Consider the following 24,777-nt stretch of genomic DNA (forward strand, 5'->3'; position numbering starts at 1 on the left):
GTTCCAAAAACTACAATTTACCTTAGTAATGTTAGTACGTGATTACCCCACTTGGTGTTCGGCTTTACCCGACATCAGTTGGGTAAAACCGAACACTAAGGGTTTTGTTTTTCGGTCATTTTATTACATTTTATTAAAAAAAATAATGATGTTGATTAGTAATACGTTAGCTAGATAAGTAAAGTTTATAATTTAATAATTAAAGAAACTCTGTGATTTAATTCCACTGTGTTATTTATATTTTCCCTTAGGTGTTCGTGTTTCCCCCACTTTCCCCTACATCATTTGATTTCTAGAAACAAATTGGGTTTATGTACAAATCAGAAGGCTTTGAACTATAATAAAAATACCCATGTTCTGAAAATTTTCATTCTTTTTAGAGAAATAAAAAATAACAAAAAAAGGAACTTGTTATAAATTAATTTTATTGAAAATCGTAAATAAATTTACATAATATATTAATAAATATTACATCACGTGTACAAACGTATTTGTTTTCTTGTAAAGTGTGTGTGTGTCGGTGGCAGCGAGCTGCGTGTGTGTACGTGTGTTGTTTGTGTGTGTGTGAATGTGTGGAAGGAGTGGGTGTCTAGTATCCGGCCAGCTCAGCGAAGGTGGAGTCCATCTCGTCGGCCAAGCTCTTGTATCTGTCCTTGTTGATTCCAAGCTCATCTGTTTAACATAGAACCATGTTAGAAAACTTAAATTATTTGTCCATGAACACGGGGCTTTATAGAGAACTTTCAAGTCGTTCAAACAATCTCCAATGATTATGAAACTTCTTAACAATAAGAAGTTCCTTAAGTTCTTAACAATAAAATCCGGTTTAAGTCTTCTTAGACTTAAAGTGTGTATGAAAATGTCAATAAAGAGAAATAAAAGTTCCCTTCAAGCCCCCTACTGGTTCTAGGAATGCTAGACTAATAGGGGAAGGTTTCCTGAAAATGGAACCTAAATCTAAAATATATATCAGTTAAAAAAGGAAGAAAGAAGAGATAGTTAAAGAAGATAAGATTAGGATTTATTTTGTATGTAATTAGGATTTGTTACTTTCTTTAGGAAGTTCTTTATAACACATTTATGGCGCAAGCGACAGCTTTATAGATAATTTTATATAGAAATAGAATTAAGAGATTATGAAAGAACCAACATTACCTTGGAAGCATTGGTCCGCGACGGTAGCAGCAAAGCGAAAGACATGTTAGTCACAAACAGACAAAGCAGGGCTCAACACGACGCCCCTGCAGGGTCGCGGACATATCATATAATAATATACATGTACATGTCGACAACCCTGCAGGCAGCGAGCAGGTTAGGCGTTAGAAGAAACAGTTTAAGAGACTGAAATGTATGGAACTCGTTCTGACAGCGATCTACAGTCGGGCTAAACAATGAACTTGTACAGGGGCGAGACGATGCAAGGTGGCGTATCAAAATGGACTTTAAGGTGATGTGATTCGGACGGTATTGACTTAAACTATGTGCTGTAAGGGCTGGTTAGTATCCTGTCAGCTCGGCGAATGTGCCGTCCAAGTCATCGCATATCGCCTTGTATTTCTCCTTCTCGTTGAATAATGCGTCTGTAAAATTTAGTCATTTGATAACAACTTACGAAACGAACCAACTTTATCCCGCCTCTAGACTTAAACGTTAAAAGAAAAATAATGAGTTTTTATTAGAAAAGTTTTGATTAAAAAGCTTTTGCATCAAGAGAAGCCATAGTATTCTCTTTTTGTTAGAATCGTTATCAAGTTATCATTATAGAAGATTTCGTTACTTGATATTTAGATTTGTTTAGTTGAATCTTTCAAGTGTTTCTTAGTTTGTATCTTAGTGATAGATTTAAGTCGATCTCGTTGGTTACTAGAGTATGTTGGTGTGTGGTTAGAGTCGTACCTTCGAGCCTGTCAACCTCCTTCTGCAGTTTCTTGACAGTCTTCTCTGCGAACTCGGCGCGGGCCTCGGCCTCCTTGAGTTTGCTAGTGAGGGTCTTCAGCTGCTTCTTGAACTCTTCGACGCGCTGGTTGGCCTTCTCTTCTGATACTTCCAGAGATTTCAGGGAGTTACCTACGACCTGGGGCACAAGTACGTGGCGTTAATTCTCATTTATTGTTTTTGTTTGTAATGAGCAATCTCATCAATGATGAAATACTTCACAATTTATTTTAACATGTTCATGACTAGTCTTTTAGAAATTTATGTGATATCATGAAGCTAAGTTCATATAAAACGGGTGTTACCTTTAATTCCTCCTCAAGTTCTGAGATCTTGGCGTCTCCAGACTTGACACGGTCCTCAGCGACTTCGAGCTCGTCTTCAACGAAGGCCAGCTTGCGTGATACCTGAGCATCAAAATTACATCATTTGTAATTTCGATCAACGTCCAATGATAATGTTAAATGTTTTAATGAGGTTTTTCTCTGGATTTATTGTGAAATTTTTACATGTTACTGTTTTAAATGTTGATGACGATCGATTAAAATTAAGTTTCATTCCTAATTATGCACTAAATTATATGACAGCTAAACGTGGTAGATGGGATACATATGTGTTTCTCTCTTACTCCAAGTGACGTTAGATAAATTTAAAAGAAAAAATGGTCGTAGGTAAACTTAATGACTGCTTTCGAGTCTCACCTCGTCGGACTTGCCGTCGGCGTCCTCAGCGAGCAGACGGGCTTCCTTCAGCTGGTTGGTGAGCTGGTCCATGCGCTCCTCGTCCTGCTGTGCCCTGTTCTCCAACACTTTGCACATACTGGAAACAAACAAAACAATGTTTAAGTTACCGTGTTGTCCCACAAATCATCAATAACCAAATCTTGATATAATTTGGTATCGAGCACTATTATTTCACCTTTCATGTTTTAATTTAATTAGTCCTAATGACTTATTTTCTGCTAATCGGCAACAACTTTGCCACGGATTAAATTAATATACCATGATTTTTAAACCTAATCCACAAAATCGCCTCGGAAAAAAATTTATCACATGATAAATCCCAAATTAGAAGTTTATGTAATGAAACAAGGCACGACCTCTACCGACTCCTTCAAGGAAACATTAGAACGTGATGTTTTCATATTTACATTACTAAGAACTATGTAAACATTTCTTATATTTTTCACGAACTTGTAATATTTCATGAGCTAATCTGAAATTCAGAGCTTGTATCTAATTATAGCGGGGCACGTTACCCAACTGTTGCGTTCTTAATAAATCATACACAGACGGCGAAATTACGACTTGCGTTACAGAAAACTTTCAGATTTCACGGTCATGGGAATAAGATAAAAAGAAAAAGTTGGGGTTGATAGAATAGGGATGATGACGGGGTATGAGATTTAAAAGTCGATTTGGTAATAAAAAAAAATATTTGACACAAATCTAATAATCCATCCAAAGAGGCTATAAACATCACACCAAGTCTAGGAACCGAGTAGCGAGTGAAGTCGCGCGAGAGTTGGTAAAGTGCAAAGTTAAATGAACCTTACCGGTTGTTCTCGTCAGCAGACTGCTGGGCTTCGAGCAGCTTCTGCTGGGCGGTGCCTGACCTCTCCTCGGACTTCTCGAGGTCCTCCTCAATCTGCTGCACCTTCCTGTTGAGGGCAGCGACCTCAGCCTCAGTGGCGGTGAGGGTCTTCTCCTTCTCTTCCAAGTCCTTGTTGGCCTGTTCCAACTTGTTCTTGTTCAGGATCAGGTCCTCCTCCACCTGGGCGAGCTTCTTCTGGAGCTCACGGACTTCCTCGTTGACCTGGAAGGAGGAGGTGTCTTTTGTTTAGTAGCAGTCTGATGACACATGCAGATAATATTCTTTATGGGAATATAAGATCACCTGTTTGTCTAGCGTATGACAATAAAGAAGAAAGGAGAATCTTTTTAAACGTGATAGGTCTAGTATTGACCCTTAAGAAATTCCTTAGCTTCATTTCAGTCTTGAACTTGTTTTCCCTCTCTTGAGCCGAATCTTTAGTTGAGTTCTGAAATCGTTCTCCCTCTCTTGAATCATTAACGTAGTCCTAATCCCAAAAAACATTGGAAATCCGTTACTTGGAATTGCGGAAAATTTCCATATATTATGTAATATCACCCGAAACCCAAGCATAATGTGAAAACAAGAAATTATGTATGTTAACATAAGACCCGTTCGAAGAAATTGTAATACTTATCGAAATTGTGGAATTTTTTCTTAACATTTCTCTCTAACGACTAAAAATAGTTCGTGCGTGGGTAAAAATGGAACGAGTCTATTAAATTAAACCAGATTTATTTGTCGTGATTCTAGAGAGCCCTGGTAAAAAGTAAATTTATCGTTAAACGTTAAAAACATGGAACATCTTTTATTTTTGCCCGACCTTCTGAGCCGCTTATCCCAAAGAAACTGTCGGAGCCGAGAAAACCGATAAAAGGGACTATCCTGAATAAATATAATATTAACACTGAAGATGACAGACAGGATACTTTTGTACCGCAATTTTTTTGGCTTTATTTATTCCACGGTTTTTATTTGATCAAGAAAATAGATATGGAAATTTCTGGACATATGTTTTGTTTTCAATTGGACTTGTTGATAGAATCTCCCAAATGAATATTAGCACAATAGTCCCAGAGTTATCAATATGAGCAGTTGTGTCAAAATTAGTTTTTATTTCAGATGGGCACTTTTGAACGTCAAAGCAAATATAATAATATTAATAACGTCTGTCTGTCGGTCAGTCCTCTAGTGAAGCTATTTGCTCGTTCCAAAGTGTAGATTCCTATGGAGAAGAACGGGCAAGAAACTCGGTCAGTCCTCTAGTGAAGCTATTTGCTCGTTCCAAAGTGTAGATTACTATGAAGAAGAACGTGCAAGAAAGCTCTATAGGTTGCTCTTTTTCAATCAGATTCAAAATACAATTATATTTTGGTATTACCTTCTCGGCGCGGAGGTTGGCGTCCCTGGCCTGCTGTTCGCAGGTGTCAGCCTTGTCCATGGCATTGTCCTTCTCCAGCTTCATCGCCTGCATCTTCTTCTTGATCGCGTCCATGGTGGCGGCTTTGTGTCTTTAACGGTCCGGTCAAAAAATACGCCAGTTACGGCCTGCAAAGAAAATGCTGTTTTCAAAAACAGAACTTTAGACGATGGTCTTTTGTTTTTTTTCTTTGCTTAAATGTAGGTGGCTCGGGTTGGCTTTCTCTTTTTTTATCTATGTAGGTATCAAGATATTGATTCTTAAAATACGTTTTGACGTATTTCCATATTTTCTATAGACAAAACACTTGTTGTTTTGTCTATTATATCTATACTAACTTGTTCTCGTTACATAAGTTTTTAAATCATCCGTGATCATGGCGCTTGCAACAGTGCCGAAATATCGGAAACTCATAGACACAGATAAACAAGGTAAATATCCCGTTTCGAGTTCTAATACTAGTTGTTCTCGTTACTTCGCTACATCATACAAAATCACGTATACGGTATAAGCCCTAAAAACATAAAAAACTGAATAGTATTCAGTGAACAAGTTTCCGTGTACGAGCTGGGGATTTAATAAAGCCCCAGCACTCTGCCACGGTACTACATATAACTGGAAAGTTAATTGAAATCGTGACAATACAGCAAGCACTGGATACCTACTAGTATGTACCTAGAACTACACATCAAGCTAAGCAAACCAGTATAAACTGACCGTCGAATGTGGGAAAAGGTCATACAAAGCGAGGCCATGATATAGTGGTTATGTATAGTAGTATGTTTAGCTGTGTGTTCCTACTCCAAACTGCGCCGTGAGAGGAAATCTCATATCGCTAGGATCTTAAGATTATATTGGATGTCAACAAAATACTCTAGTTGAGTGTTTTGACCTATCTACGTGAGTTAATACCTGACTGAATTTTAGTACGCTTTTTCTAATCATGGAAAGTTTTCTTACATACTATTAAGTAGAAATAGGATATTTTGCCTGTTTTTATCTAACGAAAGTAGGTCGTTTTTAGGGGGAGAAATCATCCAATGACTTCACCGGCTCGGGCGAGGCGAGAGGGAGTGTGAGAGTTTTACTGACTAAAAACCACCCCGTTCCTACTCCTGCTTTTCGAGTCGGAGCCCCGGTAACTTGCTAGGCAGTCTGCAGCGTCGGGTAACGAAACTACATCTCGACTTTCTATTTAATAGTAGAAGTAAAAAGTTAGTGAAAATATGTAATTTTATATGTTATAAAATACGATACCATCTGCAATCACAAAAAATATCCTTTTAAACTTTTTTTATTAAACTAACAAGTTATAACTGCGTCATCATACAGCAGGCAACCCAGAAACATTTCCATAGACTTCTATAAAAATAAAAATAAAGAACTTCAATTCCAATTTCAAAAGTTTAAACTGTAGCTATTCAATATGGCAGCGTGCCAAGTCGCCAGATGTAGCGCACAATTATTGGGTCTACGTTCCTGATTCAAAATTATATTCCAACCTAATTACAAATATATGGCACACATACTCTGATGAAATATTAGTGTAGGACCCCTGTTTTGGGAATTTGGGAGTTCTTTACCCTTATTTTGAGACGTAAGGGTGAAAATATTTGTGTAGGAAATGTGATTTGTGGATATGTCGGTCTATATTTTGGGTAGCATCAATCTTTATTTTAAAGCACTCAAATAGAGTGAAACAGTTTGTTTACTCTACCTATGAAACCTTTAAAACATTATTTTAACTTGGATAGATATTTTATTGTCATAAAAATATTTACATATTTTTTTTCAAAATTGTTGTTTAACAATTAAATATTTAAATTAGATAGAATGTAATAACTATTCTACATTTTATACGAGCAACTTTTGCAGAACAAACTCCGTGTCGACAGCCTAACAAGCGCCGTCAAAGTTCTTGTTTTATTTATTACAATTCCATTAACTTTAACCTAGTGACTTTCTGCTTTAGCAGTTATAACTTAACAATACTAATGTCTCTTAAGGGTCCATAATTTTACTTCGAAAGACAGTTGGTCGATTAACGAAAAGTCGACTGAACGATTGGTCGAATAATGCTCTTGAAGATACGTTTGGCGTTATGCGATAGATTTTTATCTCGATTCAGATCAATAATCATGATAATTTTGTAGTCGATACTTTATGATGGTCTATGCTGAGGAATATTTCTAGGGACTATAAGAACGCAAAGTTTGAATAGGACATGTAATATCAGTTTCTCTCTTAGTAAAAACTCATTATTTTTCCACCAATTTTTGACAAACAAACATTTTAAATAACAAATCGTGTCGACTAATTACCAAAACCCTTCGACATTTCATCACGTTTAAAAATATGTTCTGTATCTATGGTTGCTTCTAGAGTGGGTGTTTAACTATGGTCTGACGTCATGTCATGAATGACGTCCATGTTTACACATTTTATAGAATGTATCGGGTTGGTAAATCTTTTTAAATAGATTGGCGTCGGCGACGACCGTAGATACAGGGTGTATGTTTCTTATGTGCTTATTTGTTTTTATAACGGACGGATGTATCAGCTTTCTGTATGTTATCCTCGTGTGGAGAGAGAGAGATGGAGATGCTATACTTTGTGTAGACATACTTTGTCTAACGTACGTTAGATAGATGCTATTTCATTTTTGTTTGTGTTTGAGTTTAAGAAAGTTATTGTATACATTTTGATGAGCAATAATCAAATAAGAAAAAGCTCGTTGTTAAGTTAATAACTGTTAAAATTAGGGTATATTTGGACTAGGATTTTCTCCTGGCTGGTGCGTGTGTTGACATACAAGTTCACACACACATGTCACCCAGACTCGAAACAACAATTTGTGGATCACACAAAGACTTGCTCCGTGCGGGAATCAAACCCGCTACACGTGCAGTCTTCAATTTTCATTCGTAAACTTACTTTTAACTTTTGATTAGGAAAAAATAATTTTACGACAACCTATAGATATGTGTACAAATATCATTTGTGTCGTTGATGATTTTGGAAAGAAAATTGAAGTTATAACTAGTTGGAACAAAGACCATGAAAAGAAGGAGAAAATTCACCAACAAAGCAGGAATACTTCATAACGTTTTATGTTTACCAATAAGCTTTAACTTAAGCCGATATATTCTCAGCTGCACTGTATTGTATTGATTAGTCCATGAGATGAGAGCATCGACAGCTTAGTGTGTTTACAATAGAGAAAGGAATGGGGTTCCGTCAATATTTTTAGACCAAATTAACAATGATGGGGATCTTTTCAAGGGCACTTTTCTTGCAGATGCTGTGTATATTAAGAATTGTGAGATAGGTCTGTGTGTAATCAGATTTTAATGTTATTCAATGTGTGTGTGTTCTTGTGTTGGTAAACGTTGTATTGTAATTGACTGTATCCGTTGAGATTTTGAGTTTTTTTCGTTGTGGTGAAAGTTTATAGATACATTTTTATTTGTCAGCAAATGTACTTAGTAAATAGCTAACAAACTTATCGTTCGTCGTTTTTGAGGTTTTTCGTTTGCTTTTGATTGATTTACCAAAGCAAACATTTCATCGTTATTTGATTTTCAATTCAAAATATTAGTGTTATAAACGCTTTTAAAACCCCATGTTTTCTTGAAAATAGCATTTTCAAATTCAAAAACACAATCAAACATTCCATTTTAACGTCCATTACTGGCGGCCATTAAATTTGTGTAAAACGAACCAGAAACCTGCGCACGCGGCGATCGGGTAAAGTTGCGAAAATAACGCGCGTTGCCGCGCGGTGACGTGTTGCTGGCGAACTGACAACGCTACCGACATATTGTTCACTAAAATAACCGTGTTTTCACATCACTACAGCTGTTGCACCGTACTAAATATAAGCCAGGAATTTTAGAACTAACGCTAATTTATGTATCGTTTACGGTTTTACCTAACTTGGTTGTCAATGGATGTTGGGTCGTTGTTACCGTATTATTTACATGTGATTGTATTTCTTTGATATTAAGAGCTATAATCATAATGATTACGGCTCTATTCTCTATACTTTAACATGGTGGGATCACTGTAGATAGTTTCTGTGCGTATTTTAAATGTTCTTCTTAGTTAACTTCTGTCTCTTTTATAAACTAACTTCTACTTAGTATGTGAGTAGTTTGTTTTTCACTTTCAATTTCATTTGGAAACGTGTTTGTCGTTATTCAACAATGGTAGTTTTTCCAAAGTTTCTCAGTTTCAAAGAAATGTATAACCTATAGGTACTTTATTGATTTTATTATTCATTAAGTTCCACCATTCAAAAACATGAAAGCTTTGATGATTTCAATTTATGAGAAAGCTTGTCAGTTCTGTTCCAGCCATAACTCAGTTAAACTTCAAAAGATAACAAAATCAAAGACTACAAGTGGCAATCAAACATCATCAACAGATTCAATATAAAAATGTGAGTTGCAGTCTTTGGCTAAAATCGTCATTTCATTCCAATAAAATTATTAAGTACCTTAATTTGTAACTTAATTATGTCTTCAGTGTATTTTTTATTTATTTAAGGATAAACAATACGTTAGCAACACGTCACTTAATTCATAAAAAAAAACAAAACAAATGATGAACTTGAAATTATTTGAAATCGAAAAGAAATCTATTTCTTTTTAAGTAAATATCGTTATTGAATTGCGTCTCGATTTCCATCGTGTGTCGATTAAAAGTCCATTTGAAAGATTGTTTCGATGAATTATGAACCTTAGTTTTTGTCGAATTTTAAGTTTATAAACAAGAAGATATCTAGACTTAAGTTATTGTTAAATATCTAGAACATAGTTATCTGTCAAAAGTCAAACGCCTGGAGGCTAATCTTGTTTTGTTCAAGTATCAAAACTGTTAAAGTTTAACAATTACTAAGTAAAGTCGGCTGAGTTTATAAGTTAATACAAACAATAACTCAAAATATTGTGTTGTATTCAAATAATTTTGAAGTTAATCAACGTTTTACTGGTGTAATAAAAACATTAAAAACTTTCCGAGATCGAAGTGTCAAAGTTACATAAAATGTTTCAGGAATTTTTGCAATGTCGAAGAACCAAACATCGGTCTGAGAGTATCAGATGAAACACAATAGATGACGTCATCTCATTGTAATTAAATAATTAGAGTAAGTTGATTCCTGATAGACGAAAAATACAGATATCTATATTGCGTGGTAAGTCGTTACGTCATTATGTTAAAAAGTCTCGTTAGACACTCCATTAAATGAAACTCTTAAACGATCTTGAAGAAAACATTAAAATACTTAGTTATTAAGAAAGCTATAATTGTAACTATACACTGAATTTCAGGGATAGTTCAGCTTGCATGTAATAGTAGGCTCTTTGATGATGTGCCAACTTTCAGTTTCAGGCGCGCCGGCAATGACGTGCTCGCATAACTACCGCCATCTCTCATAATTCAATTCCGCCCTGATTTATCGTTACAGGTAGCAAACGTTAAAGTTACATTGTTACATTAAATGTCGACTTCAGTAATAGCTGTCTACGAACACTTTCAGGTATTATGATTACATAGTAAAAACTTTTAGTGCCATGCTTCGGTTAGCCAACAATTTATGTTCTACTTTAGTGACTAATACCTAGTATTTATTCTAACTTCCTATACTTGTCAAATCTTAAGTGTATGTGTTGTCGAATGTAAACATGTGTAGGTAGAGCGTACGTATGTGATTTAAATATATAACAGCTATTCTAGTACTAGTCCTAGATTTAAATCTAAACATCCATCGACATCCATTGTGTCAATGACTTTCCAGCAACTTCCAAACGCTGGCCAGTCTGAGCTGTAATCGGAAACCGAACATCAGTAAACAAGAGCGTGGCGGACCGAACGTCCTAATTACACGATATATGGGCCACGACTGAGGCTAAATAAAAATTGAGACGAGTTTCCTCATCTTGCTAAATAAATACTGATGTTCGGGCATGCCGCAAATAGGTTACAAGCGGTGAGAGCGCGCGGCGTGGGCGGCGCGCGGGGACTCACTATTTTCAGCGAGGACGCGCGAACGATGAAACCCGAGTCATATCCATGGAAAACGTGAGCCGCGCGCGCGCACCGCCCGACTCTACCCGCAACAACTCACACTCAATGCACACTGACTTACTGGCTTACTAACTACAGATATGCCAACCCGAGCCAGAGAATACAGAACAACGTATCACAGAACAAAAGCACAGGATCGCCGGAGTCAAAATCCAGGAGCTTGGATACTCCACACACGAGGGCACTTTGTGTCACAGTCTGGCACAGTCCTGGGCCGCGGCGGTGTGGCGGCAGGCCGGGTGAAGTATCCAAGCTGCCGGCGTGGCGGAGCGCCCGCTGCACTCACCTCACGAGCGGGCTGTTCACACGGCGGAGCGACACGCACTGCGCCGCGCCCGCCCTCGCGGTTTCGCCGCGCTCCCACCCGACTATTTTCGGTGCCAAAAATCCAGGATTCCGATCCAGCATCGCAATCGCAGCGAACATGCCGACCGCCACCCGTCACGCTCCCACACACAGCTACACCACTATTTTTGCTACGATCGCTAACAGACGAGCCTGCGACGACGTCGGCGGATGTGAATATCGAGCAGATTGATCGATCGTTGATATAAAGACACCTCTCGCTGTCAATGCCGGCTATATCGATCAGGTGGCACTGTCCTGCTCACGCGACGCTTACACTCGTGTTGCAGATTTCCCAAATTCCGCGAGCCATCCGGCCCGACCCCACTATATTTAGCGTAATACCACACTCCATTGAGATCGACACGCGGCTTTCATCTAAAACTAATAACAGCAAAACGATTGGTGTTTGGCTTACTAATGATTTGCGTTTGTTTGGCGTTTAATTGTTGGATATTCCATTCAGTTGTCTCGATCTGAGTTCACGAATAGAATGGGCGCGGGTAATAGGACACCGTACACCATCCGATGTCCATTTCTGAATATAAATCACAATCAATGGAAAGCTGAAACACTCATGTAATTTATGGAAGCAAACCGGGTGTCTAACCGACAGAGACGGATTTAGACTATCCTGGAATGATGCTGATATTATATGTTCGTTCTACTTTATCAGGTACAGCATTAGACAGTGTGCGGGATAGAATCAGACAAGTTGTTACTCTAAATACCCTCGGGCGGTTCAAGGGCAACTCGTCAATGTCACTAGGGTAGCGGCTGGCGAGGTGGCCCAGCTGGGCGAGCTTGATGGATTGACAGACGAGCCAAGTTATATTGCATGCAGACTGATAGATGGTTAACACTATTTAGCATCTATTTTTGGTAAGGTTAAGTATTTTACAGGCAAGTCGGTCCTTATTATTAATGACTTGGTAAAAATGAGTTTAAGCATCGTACTCCTCTCAAAAAATTGTTTACAATTTCTGGTAGAAGTTCCCAAAGACAAATAGAGCATAATAAATAAAAAATGATTAGTTACATAATAAGCATATAATTGTAAACCTCAGATAAATATTTAACTCTAATTGAATAGTGTTTCATTAAATTGAATTGAGAAATAACTGGGATTCCAACAGGTTGGTGGTTCTATTAATAACTGTGTTATAATTCTGTCCATTGTTCTTCGTAGAATATCTGTTTATATTTTATCAATCTTTACAAAAAAACTGTCTAATAAACAATTTTGTAAAAGTCCAGGTGTAACTTATATTAATTATTCAGTACTTCGACTGAAATTAAAAACAAAAACTTACATTGATTTAGTTACAGTACTGGCTTTTATCTTTAAAGTACTATTAACTTCACCAAAAATGGGGCCCAGTAGGGCTGATGCCTGATCCGGAGCTGTGGAGTACCTAGCGGGTTTTTAGTCAGTAAGAGTCTGACACTCCCTCTCGCCTCGCCCAATGCGGGAGAAGCCAGTGATTGATTTTACCACCGTAAAAAATATCTATTAACTTAACAATTTCAGAATACAGATAATTATATAGCCTTTTACGTAGCAAACCTTATACTGCTACGCTGCTACGCAGAATCGTAGCACGACGTAGCATACTTGAATACGACTACAGAAACCAACGTAGCCTTTTTTTATCAATGTCAATCTAATGATAAGTAGATCCTACAATATTATTATACAACGTGTAACAAAAAGGGGGTATACATAGCAATTGCACGGCTTCTAGATAACATAACAAACGATACGGGAAGGGTTTTTTAAACGCATGTTTTCATGGTACCAAGTTATGAATTTTTCAAATCGCACCACCGCGGGAGTCAAAATTGGGTAGACAGGTACTAGGCGATCAGATTGACAGAATAAATGTTCCGTAATATTCGCGAGTGATCCCTGTAGTGTTGTGACATGTTTGTATGATTAGAAATCAAGAACCATGCGATATCAAGTATTTTGGTAAAAAAAAATATTTAACGTATTTTAAGCTGAAACTTCGTGTAGAGATTCTATTCAACCTGTATTCATCAGCGCTTCTTGATGTATATGGGTATTTTGTTACACGTTGTATACTTACTTGTATATTCTTTATATTACTAAGGACTTACATACATATTGACTTACTAACAACGTGGAGTGATTCGTTAGGTTTAAATAATTATGTGCCAGCAGCTGTTGTTTAAATAGTAAAAAAAATAGTTAAATGTACACTATTTAATATAAATATTCATTCGAGTTACTACGAGATTTCGTAGCATTTTCAATACAAAAAATATTTAGAACCTATTAAAGATCAAAACATCAAAACCAATGTGTCTAAATGTCAGTTTCCTTGAATTAATTAGACATGTTTTTAAAACTATTATGCTATAGCTACAATTTAATGTAACTTTGTTATAGCAATGTCGGTCTCAGTTGCATTTATCACTTAATACTTAGGTACATGTTTCTAGATCTACTAAATTACACTTGGGAGCAAAGAAACGGAGCAGTGGTATTTTTCATTATAAAAAATAATACTTTCATTTTAAAGTTAATTAAATAATCTTTCATACTACATACGTTACTAGTTAATAAAATACTTGTACCAGAAAATATTTATTAAGTAATGAAAAAGTTAAAACGTTCCATTTCTTTGCACCCAAGTGTAGTTCAGTTCTTAGTCTGTAAAGAACTGCTCTTTTAGTCCATACCTCATTAATTGCACACACACATCGACGTAAAATAAAACACCAATAAATAATTTCATATAAATTTTATTTTACAAGAGTGAACAGTTTAAAGCGCTGATAGGTACTTCTTCTGAAGCTATGAAAGTCTTACTGGAATCAAGAATAGGGACTTACTGAAGTATGAAGCATACACAAATACAAATAAGGTACATAATAAATTGACGATACACTCATCTTGTACAAAATCTAAAAGCTAAATAATCGAGTACAAAAGTTTTCAAATCTATTGATTGTATAATGTATGGTACTTATAAATAAATGGAATGTTTCTAGTCACACTTTGATTGTGAATTGAACACAAATCAGTTCCAATATTATGGCAATTGTTTACTGTAAACCTTATGCTACTGTGATAAGTCACATTTACGGATGGAAGAAAACAATATCGATGTGTTTCAAAGTGTGACTGACATTAAAAATAGAGCCTAAACCCAAATTAAAAATCTCGTTACACATTTTCATAAGACTATGTTTTACACGTATCATAAAAAACTGTAGTAAAAAATTCGCGGCGCATATACACATAATTTCGGCAGTGTTATTAGGCGCATTCAATGCTACATAAAAGTGAGCTTTGAAGTAATAAAATAGCTGTGTCTATCTTTCTATATATAATTTCTTTGCACAAATTCAGTTTACGACAGCTTTTGGACTACTTTTAAGGCGAACGCTTTGAGTAAATGGAAAAACCAGTAGTTTCATGTTACATACCTATCCAGTACTTTTCCTTGGGTAAACATCACGAGAACCGTCTCGTAGTGATTTTACAATATAAGTATAAGCAAATATACTTTGAATGTTGGAAATTCACCTTTCTGTTTATTCACGAAACTTTAAAATTGTTCTCTTTCAATATTTTTTTCTTTACTTTACTTTAGCTTATAGACACAGGTCTTAGGTCCATAGTTAGAATGGCCTAACGTGTTCTATTTAGACATTATGAATATCTAAATATTAATCTAAAAATTACTTTCTGAGTCGTAGCCCCGTACATCTTTCAGGTGACAATTTTGATGTAGGCAGGTTATAAATCATTTTGTTTTTTAGGGCAATGGGTTCCGTACCCGTCTTGGGTAAGCGAGAGGGAGTACGTGAAACCCTTACTGACTAAAAACCACCCCGTTCCTACTCTTGCTCCTCAAGCCGATGCCTCGGCAACCCAAATCTAATACTTTTTCACAGGCACACATTTCATAAATCTGGGTAGTTTATCGACCTACTTTTACCTTAGTTAAACCCTACACAACAATGTAACTACTGTTTTCCATTTATTCTTTGCCAAATGGCGATCTAACAGATCTAATAGTTCATATCCAGAGCAAATAAGCCGAAAAATGTTTAGAGACATCCCCACATGAAACTAATCCATAAAAACCAATGGAAGTAAGTATCCAAAAAGTAATTTCAATGATAGTTCGGTAATATTCGTCGACACTAAACTACATAATTGTACAAGTCTCAAAAATATTTATACAAATAGACATTTTGGTAACAATGATAACTGGACATCTTAATTTTGAAAAATGCAACCGTTTCTTTATATTATTAAGTTGTTTTGATAAGAAGTAACAACTGTTTATTACCGTTAAGTACGGTAAGGCATAAAATTACAGGTACCGATTGAAATCTCTAAGGTAAGCATAAGTTCTCGAGAGGAGAGAACAATCACATAGTTTAATGCATAGTCTTCTGTCTGAGACTTTCTCTTCTGGCCCACACATAAACAACAATCGCATCATTCTATCAATTACATTTCAAGAAATGTTTATCTACTTACAGATTCCACACAGCGCCAAAGACTAGGTACTATTCAGTTCATCACATTCTTATTGAAATTCATTATAACACGAACGGTACCTAATCAAGCAGTCCTAAGAATTCATCAGAGACATCCAAAGTGCCGCAAAACATAACATTCAAAGTGAACTATCGTTGAAACGACATCCATTCTCAACTTGAGTTCTGTGCAAAGAATATACAGTCTATTATAAAGTACAATACATGAACACTGATCTATTTTCATAATTAATTAAATTGGATATTAGTTTGTAAGACTTCATGTGTTGTTCTTTCATAATAGGCACGTTTTTGAAGCAACAATCCACCGCAGTGCGCCCGCAGTCTTCCCGCCATTTCTCCGCAATATGGCGTGCGCGTCCAAGATGGCCGCCGTGTAGTTAGTACCCCGATAGGTCTGCGAACGTCTGGTCCACCTCCTCCGCTATAGCCTTGTATTTACTGCGCTCTTCCACCACCTCGTCTGTTAGTAACGTTAGTTGGTTAGTAACATATCCGTGTCGTAATTAGTAAACAGTTATTTTTATTATTTTCACAACTATAGGGTCATTACAGAGATGTTTGTTCAATATTTGTACGTAGCATTTATTTCTGGTTTATGTAAATAAAATGTTTTGCGTGAAATGATATCAGGCAGTGCACGCAACTAAAAAGTAAGTTGAAATCTACAAACTACAGTACGTAACATAAGATAAAAATAAACGCATTACTTACCTAATTAAAGCAGTCTTATTAACCCTTTACTACATCGATAGTTGGTAAACTCGACTTACTAAATTGAGTAATTAAAAACTATTTTAAATATGTCAAACCCCATTATTTAGGGAATTTTCTAGATTTTCTAGTCTTCATAATCATTACTCAAAGGAATACCAAAGACCCTTAAAGTAAAATCCAGTGCTTCATAGAGCATCTAGACAAGAAATAGTAGTGGCAAGCTTATTTGTCATAATTTGTCATACAGGGATCTAACAAGATTAAGATAAACAGACTCTGTGCTGTTACTGAGAATAATATCATGAAATAGAACCTTTAATATCTAAACATCCTATCCTTCCAGAAATATCTATTTGTTGCATTTCATATAAGTCAGTTAACACATTTTTAAAGGTACTGCAATGTTTCATTTAATATACCTACTTGAAAGTAACATGCTCTTCGCAAATAAGACTAGTGCACATCTAGCTACTCCAATTGTACTACACTACACTACAGCAGCAACTACTTGGTCTACTACTATCTACAAAGCATATTTACTATCTACATTCAAAGCAAGGTACTAAATACTTTTCTACAGGATACATAAATAAAACGAAAAACATAAGTAATAAATTAATTTATTATATTACTCGAAAATAAATACCGCCATAAAGCTATGGATTTTAATACTTTAAATTAGGAGTATAAAATATAAAGTAAAATACAAAATGTATTCGGATATAATGGCGGGAGCTGGTAGTAGCCGCGTGCCGGACGGACCCGAACGTTACCGAACTTAACCGATCGTGACAGTTTATTCCTTGAGGATGAGCTCCACGAAGGCGGTGTCCAAGTCGTCTCCGATGTCCTTGTACTTCTCCTTCTCGGCGACAAGTTCGTCTGCGTATCGGACAAACAATTACATCACGTGTCCAAACATAACACAATTTCAACTAAACGTTTTATTATCCTGCAATTTCTCTGTTTCCATTTGTAAAATAAACTTTCCTAAGTCAAGTCGTATGGAAAATTAGTTGCAGCGTAAAGGCGGTTACAGACGGTGCGGTGCGAAGTGTTGTACGCTCGCAACTCGCAACTTGGTCGGCAGTGCTATGCGCAAGCACGTTCTCGATCATGCTGATGGGCTTATCCTCAGTCGACGTGTTCAGTTTAACAGCAGACAAATGTTGCAGTGTTACATGAAGTGCCACAAGTTCTGCTTGTTAATAATCCGTCTGTAAGCGCACTATTATATCAGCTTAGCAGCAGTAGGTAGAAAAAATTAAATGCTTACATGTGTGTGTCCATGTTATTCTGAAGCCATGCGTCGGTCGCGCGGTTATTAAGCTTGCTTTTGTTTTACGTCGATAATGTAAGGTTCCAATTCGTTGAAGTCTAGCATGCAAACTCAGTTAGAAAGCTTTCGTAGTAGTTTTGTTAAGTTTTAATGATTGACTAGAATATGATGACGCGGTCGTAACGTAACGTAAATGCATGTGAGCGGGCAGCGCGCGGCGGTCAGTGGCAGCACGTGCAGCGGTCGCAGGTGCGCGCGGCGGGCAGCGCGGCCGTGCGCAGCCCGAGGTCGTCGAACGCGCAGTCCAGCTCGCCACCGATCTCGTGGAACATCTCCTTGCTGGCGATCAGATCGTCTGCGGACAGCGGCGCGGTCACTCGCAGCGGCTCGACTACCGTTAGTTGCCAATATCACACGCATGCAGACGCGAGGTCCAGCGGGGACCAAACGGGGAAGGAAATTCCATCAGCTATAGTTTGAGACATTTATTGTCAACATAAAAAATAAACTCCGAGAGGATGTCGCACTATAATTACACCGGGACCACGGAACCCGGGACGCGGTAAAAGAGTAAATAGAGTCCGAAAGTAACGAGCCAAGATCCGTCAAGCCTAAGAGGGCGGCGCAGCTTCAGCAGGAGCTGCCTCTGCCGGCGGTGCGGCCGGGGCGGGCTCCGCTGCGGGCGCCGCGGGGGCTGCCTCCGCCGGCGCGGGCGCTCCTTCAGCGGGTGCCGGGGCTGCTGCGGGGGCTGCTTCTGCAGCGGGCGCGGGGGCAGCGGCTGCATCAGCGGCGGGTGCGGCGGGCGGTGCTCCCTCCGCCGCGGGCGCGGGTGGAGCACCCTCCGCAGGGGGTGCAGCAGCGGGCGCTCCCTCTGCTGGAGCGGCCGGAGCCGCACCCTCTGCGGGTGGAGCGGGCGCAGCTCCCTCCGCAGGGGCAGCCGGAGCAGCTCCCTCCGCGGGTGGAGCAGCTCCTTCTGCAGGGGGTGCAGCTGGAGCGGCACCCTCAGCAGGAGGAGCGGCGCCATCAGCGGGAGGAGCTGCCGGTGCTCCCTCAGCCGGGGGAGCAGCACCCTCGGCAGGCGGGGCAGCACCCTCAGCCGGAGGTGCAGCTCCGTCCGCGGGTGGCGCGGCTCCCTCCGCGGGGGGAGCTGCACCATCAGCAGGAGGAGCTGCACCATCAGCGGGCGGGGCTGCACCGTCGGCCGGGGGCGCGGCGCCGTCCGCGGGGGGAGCTCCGTCTGCGGGGGGCGCGGCACCGTCGGGTGCAGGCGCGGCCGCCTCGGGCGCGGGTTCAGGCGCGGGCTCCTCGACGGGCGGGGGCGGCGGCGTGGGCTCCTTGGGGTGCAGGCGCTCGTACTCCTTGCGCGCGGCCTCGCGGATGACGGCCATCTGGCGGTCGTTGGGGTCGACGCCGGGAATGAGCTCCACGAAGGAGTCGTCGATGTCGTCGCCGATATCGTTGTACCGCTCGATCTCGTTGATGAGGTCATCTGCGTCAGTCGGCGCGTGAGAGCTCGAGCAGAGGTCGCATGCGGGCGTTAGCACGACCTAGTCTACGGGGACGTGCAGGTCCATGCCCCGTGCCTCAGACGATGGTATGTACAATGCTCCGTGTCCGCTCGCGATCGAGCTTCTCTTCGTTTTGTGCGAATAATTTTGGTTCGCCCCGAACTTCCCGAAGTGATCAACGGAATTCAATTCAATGATAATGAACATGAATTTATATTACATTTAATGATTGCGACATTATAGCTGATAGAATCGTCATCGGGCGTTAGTCGAAGGGATGTCACAAGGGATCACACCAGTTAGTAAAAACACAACAAGTTAAAAATAATAATATATATTCATAAACACTTTTATTAGAATACTCTTATAAATCATTAAATTATTTTTCACGAACTTATCTATCAATTCATTAATCGATAACATTAAAAAGACGGACTCCCTACGTTCTGTATGCGTGGGACGAGTGTATGGGTAGGACAGACCCGCAGGCCGCCCGTCACACGCGCGGCCGGCGGGCGTGACTCCGCGGTATTGCCAGCACATTGTACGCACTACTTGGATAGTCGCCATTTATTCATTCGTCAATTGTCGACGACACCGCTACACCTCACCACTTGAGTGTAGATTAGAATTTATTCTAGGTAACCACGACTCCGTGTTCAAGTTCTCATAGTTACAAGGATTAATCGATATCAATTACTTAACATTACGTTGTTACGAAATAACATAGACGATCTTATTATTCGTCTATATTTATGCTTTAAATTATTACATATATGCGGTAACGGTGTGATTTCCCAAAATAAATTGTAAACGACGCCCAGTGCAGGCGTGGTCTAGCGGTGTCGCTGACAACATACGTATTCATCGATTAATTTAAATAAATAACAACAAACTCAATTATGACACGAGAAAATCATTCTTCAAACATAATAGAATATCAATTATTTCCAATTTAGCAAGAATATTCCTATAAATATCATTATTTATTTTATTACCGTCACTCTTGAATAAAAATATCTAATCTCTTCACTAACATTAAGTAAATTAAGTTCATAATAAATTGCAAACAGTGCATATGAAAAATATAGCATACCACGTATTGTATGCACTATCCCTCGAGTGAAAAACAATATCGAAACAGAATACAGCGACTAATTTGTTCTACAAATACATAGACAATTTAAATATTGTACAAAAACTATGTGCATTTTTATAAATAATGCTAAATGTCTTTTAGTTGGTTGCAAAACGTATAACATTTTTGGACCCTTTTGGAATGTCGATATTATCATTTATACCTTACACTAAGAGTGCTAGAGAAGCGATTACTGCATACGTCATATAAATATCGATCATTGACATAACAGGCACGCTCGTAAAGTAATGACTATAAACAAATTACACGTTTCAACTATACGGACATAAATATTAGTAATTTGTGGATGTAATATAAAAATTGCACATGGCAGTGCTTTCGTAGCAAACACTCGATTTTGAAGTTACAAATAAAAAGCGGCTGGCAATTATTCTATAGCTAATAACATCTAGGCGCCCGCTCGACTCACTAGGTCTCTTTGCAAAACAAGTTGGGAAACATGTCAATTAAATAAAACTTTTGGGGCACACCGTGCACTATGCGATTGCAGGCCAATAGTGAAGTGGTTGGCGCGAGTGAGAGTGTGACGCGAGGCGAGTGAGGCGAGCGGGGCGGAGAGTGGCGGGAGTTCACATGTTCTGTATGTCGTGCAGCGTGGCCTCCATCTCCTCCTGCAGGAGTTTGCTCTTTTCGCGCTCGGCCACCAGGTCGTCTGCAAGGGCGACGCGGCCACGGTCAGTCACACACACAACTCACTGCCGTTCGCTCCAAACGTACAAACCATCGGTAACCACTTTCTACATTGTTACAAAATAACTCGATTTACAAGATTACCGATTTGTACATTTGAATCGAACAGCACAGGCAAAAACAACATCAATAATAAAACCATGCTAAAAATTACAGAAAAAAAATCACATCAAAGGATCGAGCAGTCTATTAGATAGGAGACACTTAAAAAGTCATGCTAACAAAAAAATATTGCACTAAATTGATTTTGGATCGTGGTGCACCAAACATTTCTATAATTTCGATCTAAGAGACCATAGTGTGCATAGACCACGATAAACCAAAAACAATTTAGTGAGCAACGAAAAAAAATAAACTAACACAGTTACTATGAAATTAAGAAAAAAAAATAAGCTTTAGATTGTAGCAGAAACGACAGAAAAAGCTTCAAAAACTATTGTACAGCATCGTAACTCGTTAAGCCAGATCTAATGACGGCTGAGATGGTATCAAAAATATAAGTGCGAAATGTTCAAAGCTTTTGTTATTATCAAACATGTTATTTTAACTTGACTTGTGAAATATTTGAACTTAACCAAACTGCTGTACGTTGTATACTCTGTAATAATCTGGAGACCCTTGAAAACTTGGAAAACTAGCATCAGAAAATATCATTATTACATGTCACTTTGACTTTTGTATCTGTCGCTACGAATTGAACAAGTACTACAATTATATACGTGTCTCTTTCAGGAAATATATCTGGTTTTATATATTTGTTTGGTAGAAGAAATGATAGATTACCTTCAAGCCTGTCGACCTCCTTCTGAAGTTTCTGCACGGAGCGCTCAGCAAATTCAGCGCGCGCCTCAGCCTGGAATTATCGGTAACACTATTTTAAATTCTGTTCATATGTCAAACAGCCTATTTTCTGTTATTTTTAATACAAGTTAGAAGTATTTATATTTTCAATATTATCATAATAATTGATTTACTAAAAAATATTGGTACATTTTTGTTGACGAAAGCGATTTCGTCATACGGTCAGAAAATAGACTGTTTTATAGAGTAAATCAAACATGCAATGAATTTAAATCCCAAAAAAACTTTACTTTTAATTTTTAATGCAAGAAAAACTTTATTTAAATTTACATAAAAAGAACTATTTACAATTTATTAATAAAAAAAATATCAAACTATGTTACGAACAATAAAAGCTTCACAATCGACATGCAATTTACCTTTACCGAAAGCTGCTAAGTGCTGATTGGTGAAGATACAACACTAGATACGAAAATACCATTATACCCAAAATTATAACAAATGGTCGTGAAATATTTATAGAAAAATTCCCATAACCAACAAGTTGTCCTGGTCGTCTTGTGATGCATCAGTACAAATATAGCAGATAACAATGATATTATTGGAAACACCTGATATATTTTCTATAAATATCAAATAATGTAATCATGACTAATGTGTATTAATCTGAATCGATACAATCATCTTTTTGTATGAGTAACGGTGAATGCATTGACTTCATGTAAACACTACGTGTCACTCTTTTTTCCTTATTTATTTATATTTTGGTTTCAGACGACCAGGGCCCCAGGTGCTGATCACAACTTACTTGCGATAGTTTCTGCGAGAGGCTGTGGATCTTATCCTCGACGTGCTCGCGAGACGCCATTGCCTAGCCACACAGGACGGATTACTAACGGCAAGCAACCGACATGCCACCGACATGCCGCCGCCATGTTGTGACTGTACACTTTCCACAAAATGGCATCCGTGAGACGCAGACAGAGGAATAACTTTGGTATAGTAGAAAATATTTTGTTCCAGCTGGATTTCTGGATGCTAGATCCAGCAATTGTAATTCCTAATCATGGACTATACGGAAATATTAAGCAAGTAACGCTTGGAAATATATTTAACTGGAACAATGTCAAGAAAGAAATGTTGATAATGATGCTATAATTACATCAGAAGGGTAATTGTTGTGCAACATCCCAAAAACCAAATAAGGCTTAAAGATTTTAAAGATAAATGTGTAGGCAATGACTTAGATGGTGACTTTGATATTTCTAAGTATGAATCAAAATAATCCGGCGAAATGTTTAACAAAACAATTACAAAAGCCAAAAATAATAAAAAGCGTACAATCACAACACGGGCGCAGTTCTTACAGGTAGGTATGAAAGTATTTAATTACACAAGTACAGAAATAGGAGATGATAGTCTTGTACATAGATACATAGATGAAGCACCAACCGCCGTCAGCCACTCGACACTAGGGCCTACACCAACGAACGTAGCCTTTACGAAGCCGCACCTTGGACTTACAAAAATGTCCACATGAACCACTACATTAAGAAAAAACTAGTGATTACTTGTTCAGGATGACATTTTTATAGTCCACGGCGCAGCGTACTCGTACTACCCCAAAACACTGAATGGCAATGAACATGAATCGCAACTACAACCGAAACCGTCTATCTACGTAAGTCCTCGGGTCCGGCTGTCAGTTTACCTCTTTCAGTTGAGCGTCCAGCAATTTTACTTGACCCTCGTATGTCTCTTCTCTTTGCGTAGCCTGCGAGTATTATTTGTTAACGAAAAAACACAAAACAGCGAAAACTGAGTCATGCGGCATCGCGCAGTGTTGCAGTATTGTACTGTCACACAACGCTGCGCGATACTTGGTAAAAAATAAACGGATAAAAAGTACACTAAATCTATATTACAGCGACTAACTGTTAAAGAAAGAAAATAAAAAACATTCAAACAGCAAACAGGAGGTAAATCAAAATGGAGGAAAACTGAACACAGACGAACTACTCTCTTAATCCTATTTACCATCACCAAAGTCAGAAGACTGGTAACTCGAATGGTAAATCAGATAGAGATTAGGTGTGCGGCAGAATGCAGTTAGGCAAGCTAACGTAAACACTCGCTTATATGAACCGATCTCGTTCGAGTTCACACCTCCTTTAGGCGGGTGGTGAGGGTTTTGATCTGATTTTTGTACTCCTCTTCGCGTTGGTTGGCCTGTGTAGAACGTCACACGGTTACTCGGCGCACATTATGGGGAGAGCACTATACATTTCACACACGTCCTTTCATTTGCATCATTCATACAATTAGCATTTACTTGGAAGACCAACTGCTTCGTCCTAGCCTTATTCATTCAATGGAATTCAAAACAATGAGTAGGTAGTTACTGCGATACTTTCAAGGGATTTCTAGGGTTGGTGCATCATTCGGAATTTATTATCTGCTGTTGAAATAACATCATAATTATCAAAAGGGACTTCGATATCATCCCTAGAATAGAATTCATTAGCTTGAATATTTCCTAGCTTATGAGGTAATGTATAAAATCACAGATAAATACCTTCTCCTCGGAGACTTCCAGGGACTTCAGGTTGTTACCAACGACACGGAGTTCCTCCTCAAGCTCGACGATTTTGCTGAGGAACAGAAAGGAGAACAATCAACTTCTACTGTAATCATAAAA

The 24,777-nt window shown here is 38.5% G+C and overlaps 2 protein-coding genes across 48 annotated transcripts in view; both read right to left on the reverse strand.

The window, feature by feature from the left end:
- Positions 1–408: 408 nt before the first annotated feature.
- On the reverse strand, positions 409–11,724 carry LOC118273937 (tropomyosin-1). 5 transcript variants are annotated; one of them, XM_035591170.2, is made up of 7 exons: positions 11,325–11,492; positions 4,910–5,076; positions 3,491–3,750; positions 2,637–2,754; positions 2,241–2,342; positions 1,897–2,074; positions 409–672 (listed from the first exon to the last, which is right to left on the reverse strand). In XM_035591170.2, exons 2-7 carry the CDS (start codon positions 5,021–5,023, stop codon positions 590–592), a joined length of 855 nt encoding a protein of 284 aa, XP_035447063.1. In that variant the 5' UTR covers positions 5,024–5,076; positions 11,325–11,492; the 3' UTR covers positions 409–589. The 5 variants fall into 5 exon arrangements, with proteins under 5 accessions (XP_035447063.1, XP_050563814.1, XP_050563812.1 ...); XM_050707857.1 differs by having other exon boundaries at positions 11,158–11,329; XM_050707855.1 differs by lacking the exon at positions 11,325–11,492 and adding an exon at positions 10,979–11,066.
- A 2,412-nt stretch (positions 11,725–14,136) lies between these two features.
- LOC118273938 (tropomyosin-2) overlaps positions 14,137–24,777 on the reverse strand; it is a 34,584-nt gene continuing 23,943 nt past the window's right edge. For 7 of the 43 annotated variants that reach the window (XM_035591179.2, XM_035591180.2, XM_050707859.1 and 4 more), the window contains 4 exons: positions 24,655–24,730; positions 24,246–24,308; positions 22,062–22,131; positions 18,392–19,410 (listed from right to left, as the gene is read on the reverse strand). In XM_035591179.2, coding sequence (XP_035447072.2) covers positions 18,533–19,410; positions 22,062–22,131; positions 24,246–24,308; positions 24,655–24,730 — 1,087 coding nt within the window. In that variant the 3' untranslated portion in view covers positions 18,392–18,532. Of the gene's footprint in view, positions 16,389–17,246; positions 17,525–18,391; positions 19,411–19,747; positions 21,241–22,061; positions 22,132–22,887; positions 22,951–23,790; positions 23,854–24,245; positions 24,309–24,654; positions 24,731–24,777 lie in introns of those variants that run through there. The other 36 variants (XM_050707869.1, XM_050707866.1, XM_050707862.1 and 33 more) reach the window with 15 other exon arrangements.

Source organism: Spodoptera frugiperda, chromosome 3 (genome assembly GCF_023101765.2).
Source record: "Spodoptera frugiperda isolate SF20-4 chromosome 3, AGI-APGP_CSIRO_Sfru_2.0, whole genome shotgun sequence".
Classification (NCBI taxonomy): Eukaryota; Metazoa; Arthropoda; class Insecta; order Lepidoptera; family Noctuidae; genus Spodoptera; species Spodoptera frugiperda.

Excerpts from the sequence above, each read along its gene's own strand:
- LOC118273937 (XM_050707854.1), bottom strand. The coding sequence starts at position 5,023 with ATGGACGCGATCAAGAAGAAGATGCAGGCGATGAAGCTGGAGAAGGAC. Across the intron at positions 2,343-2,636 it reads CCGACGGCAAGTCCGACGAG|GTATCACGCAAGCTGGCCTT; the intron begins GTGAGACTCGAA and ends TTTGATGCTCAG. Across the intron at positions 2,075-2,240 it reads AACTTGAGGAGGAATTAAAG|GTCGTAGGTAACTCCCTGAA; the intron begins GTAACACCCGTT and ends CTTGTGCCCCAG.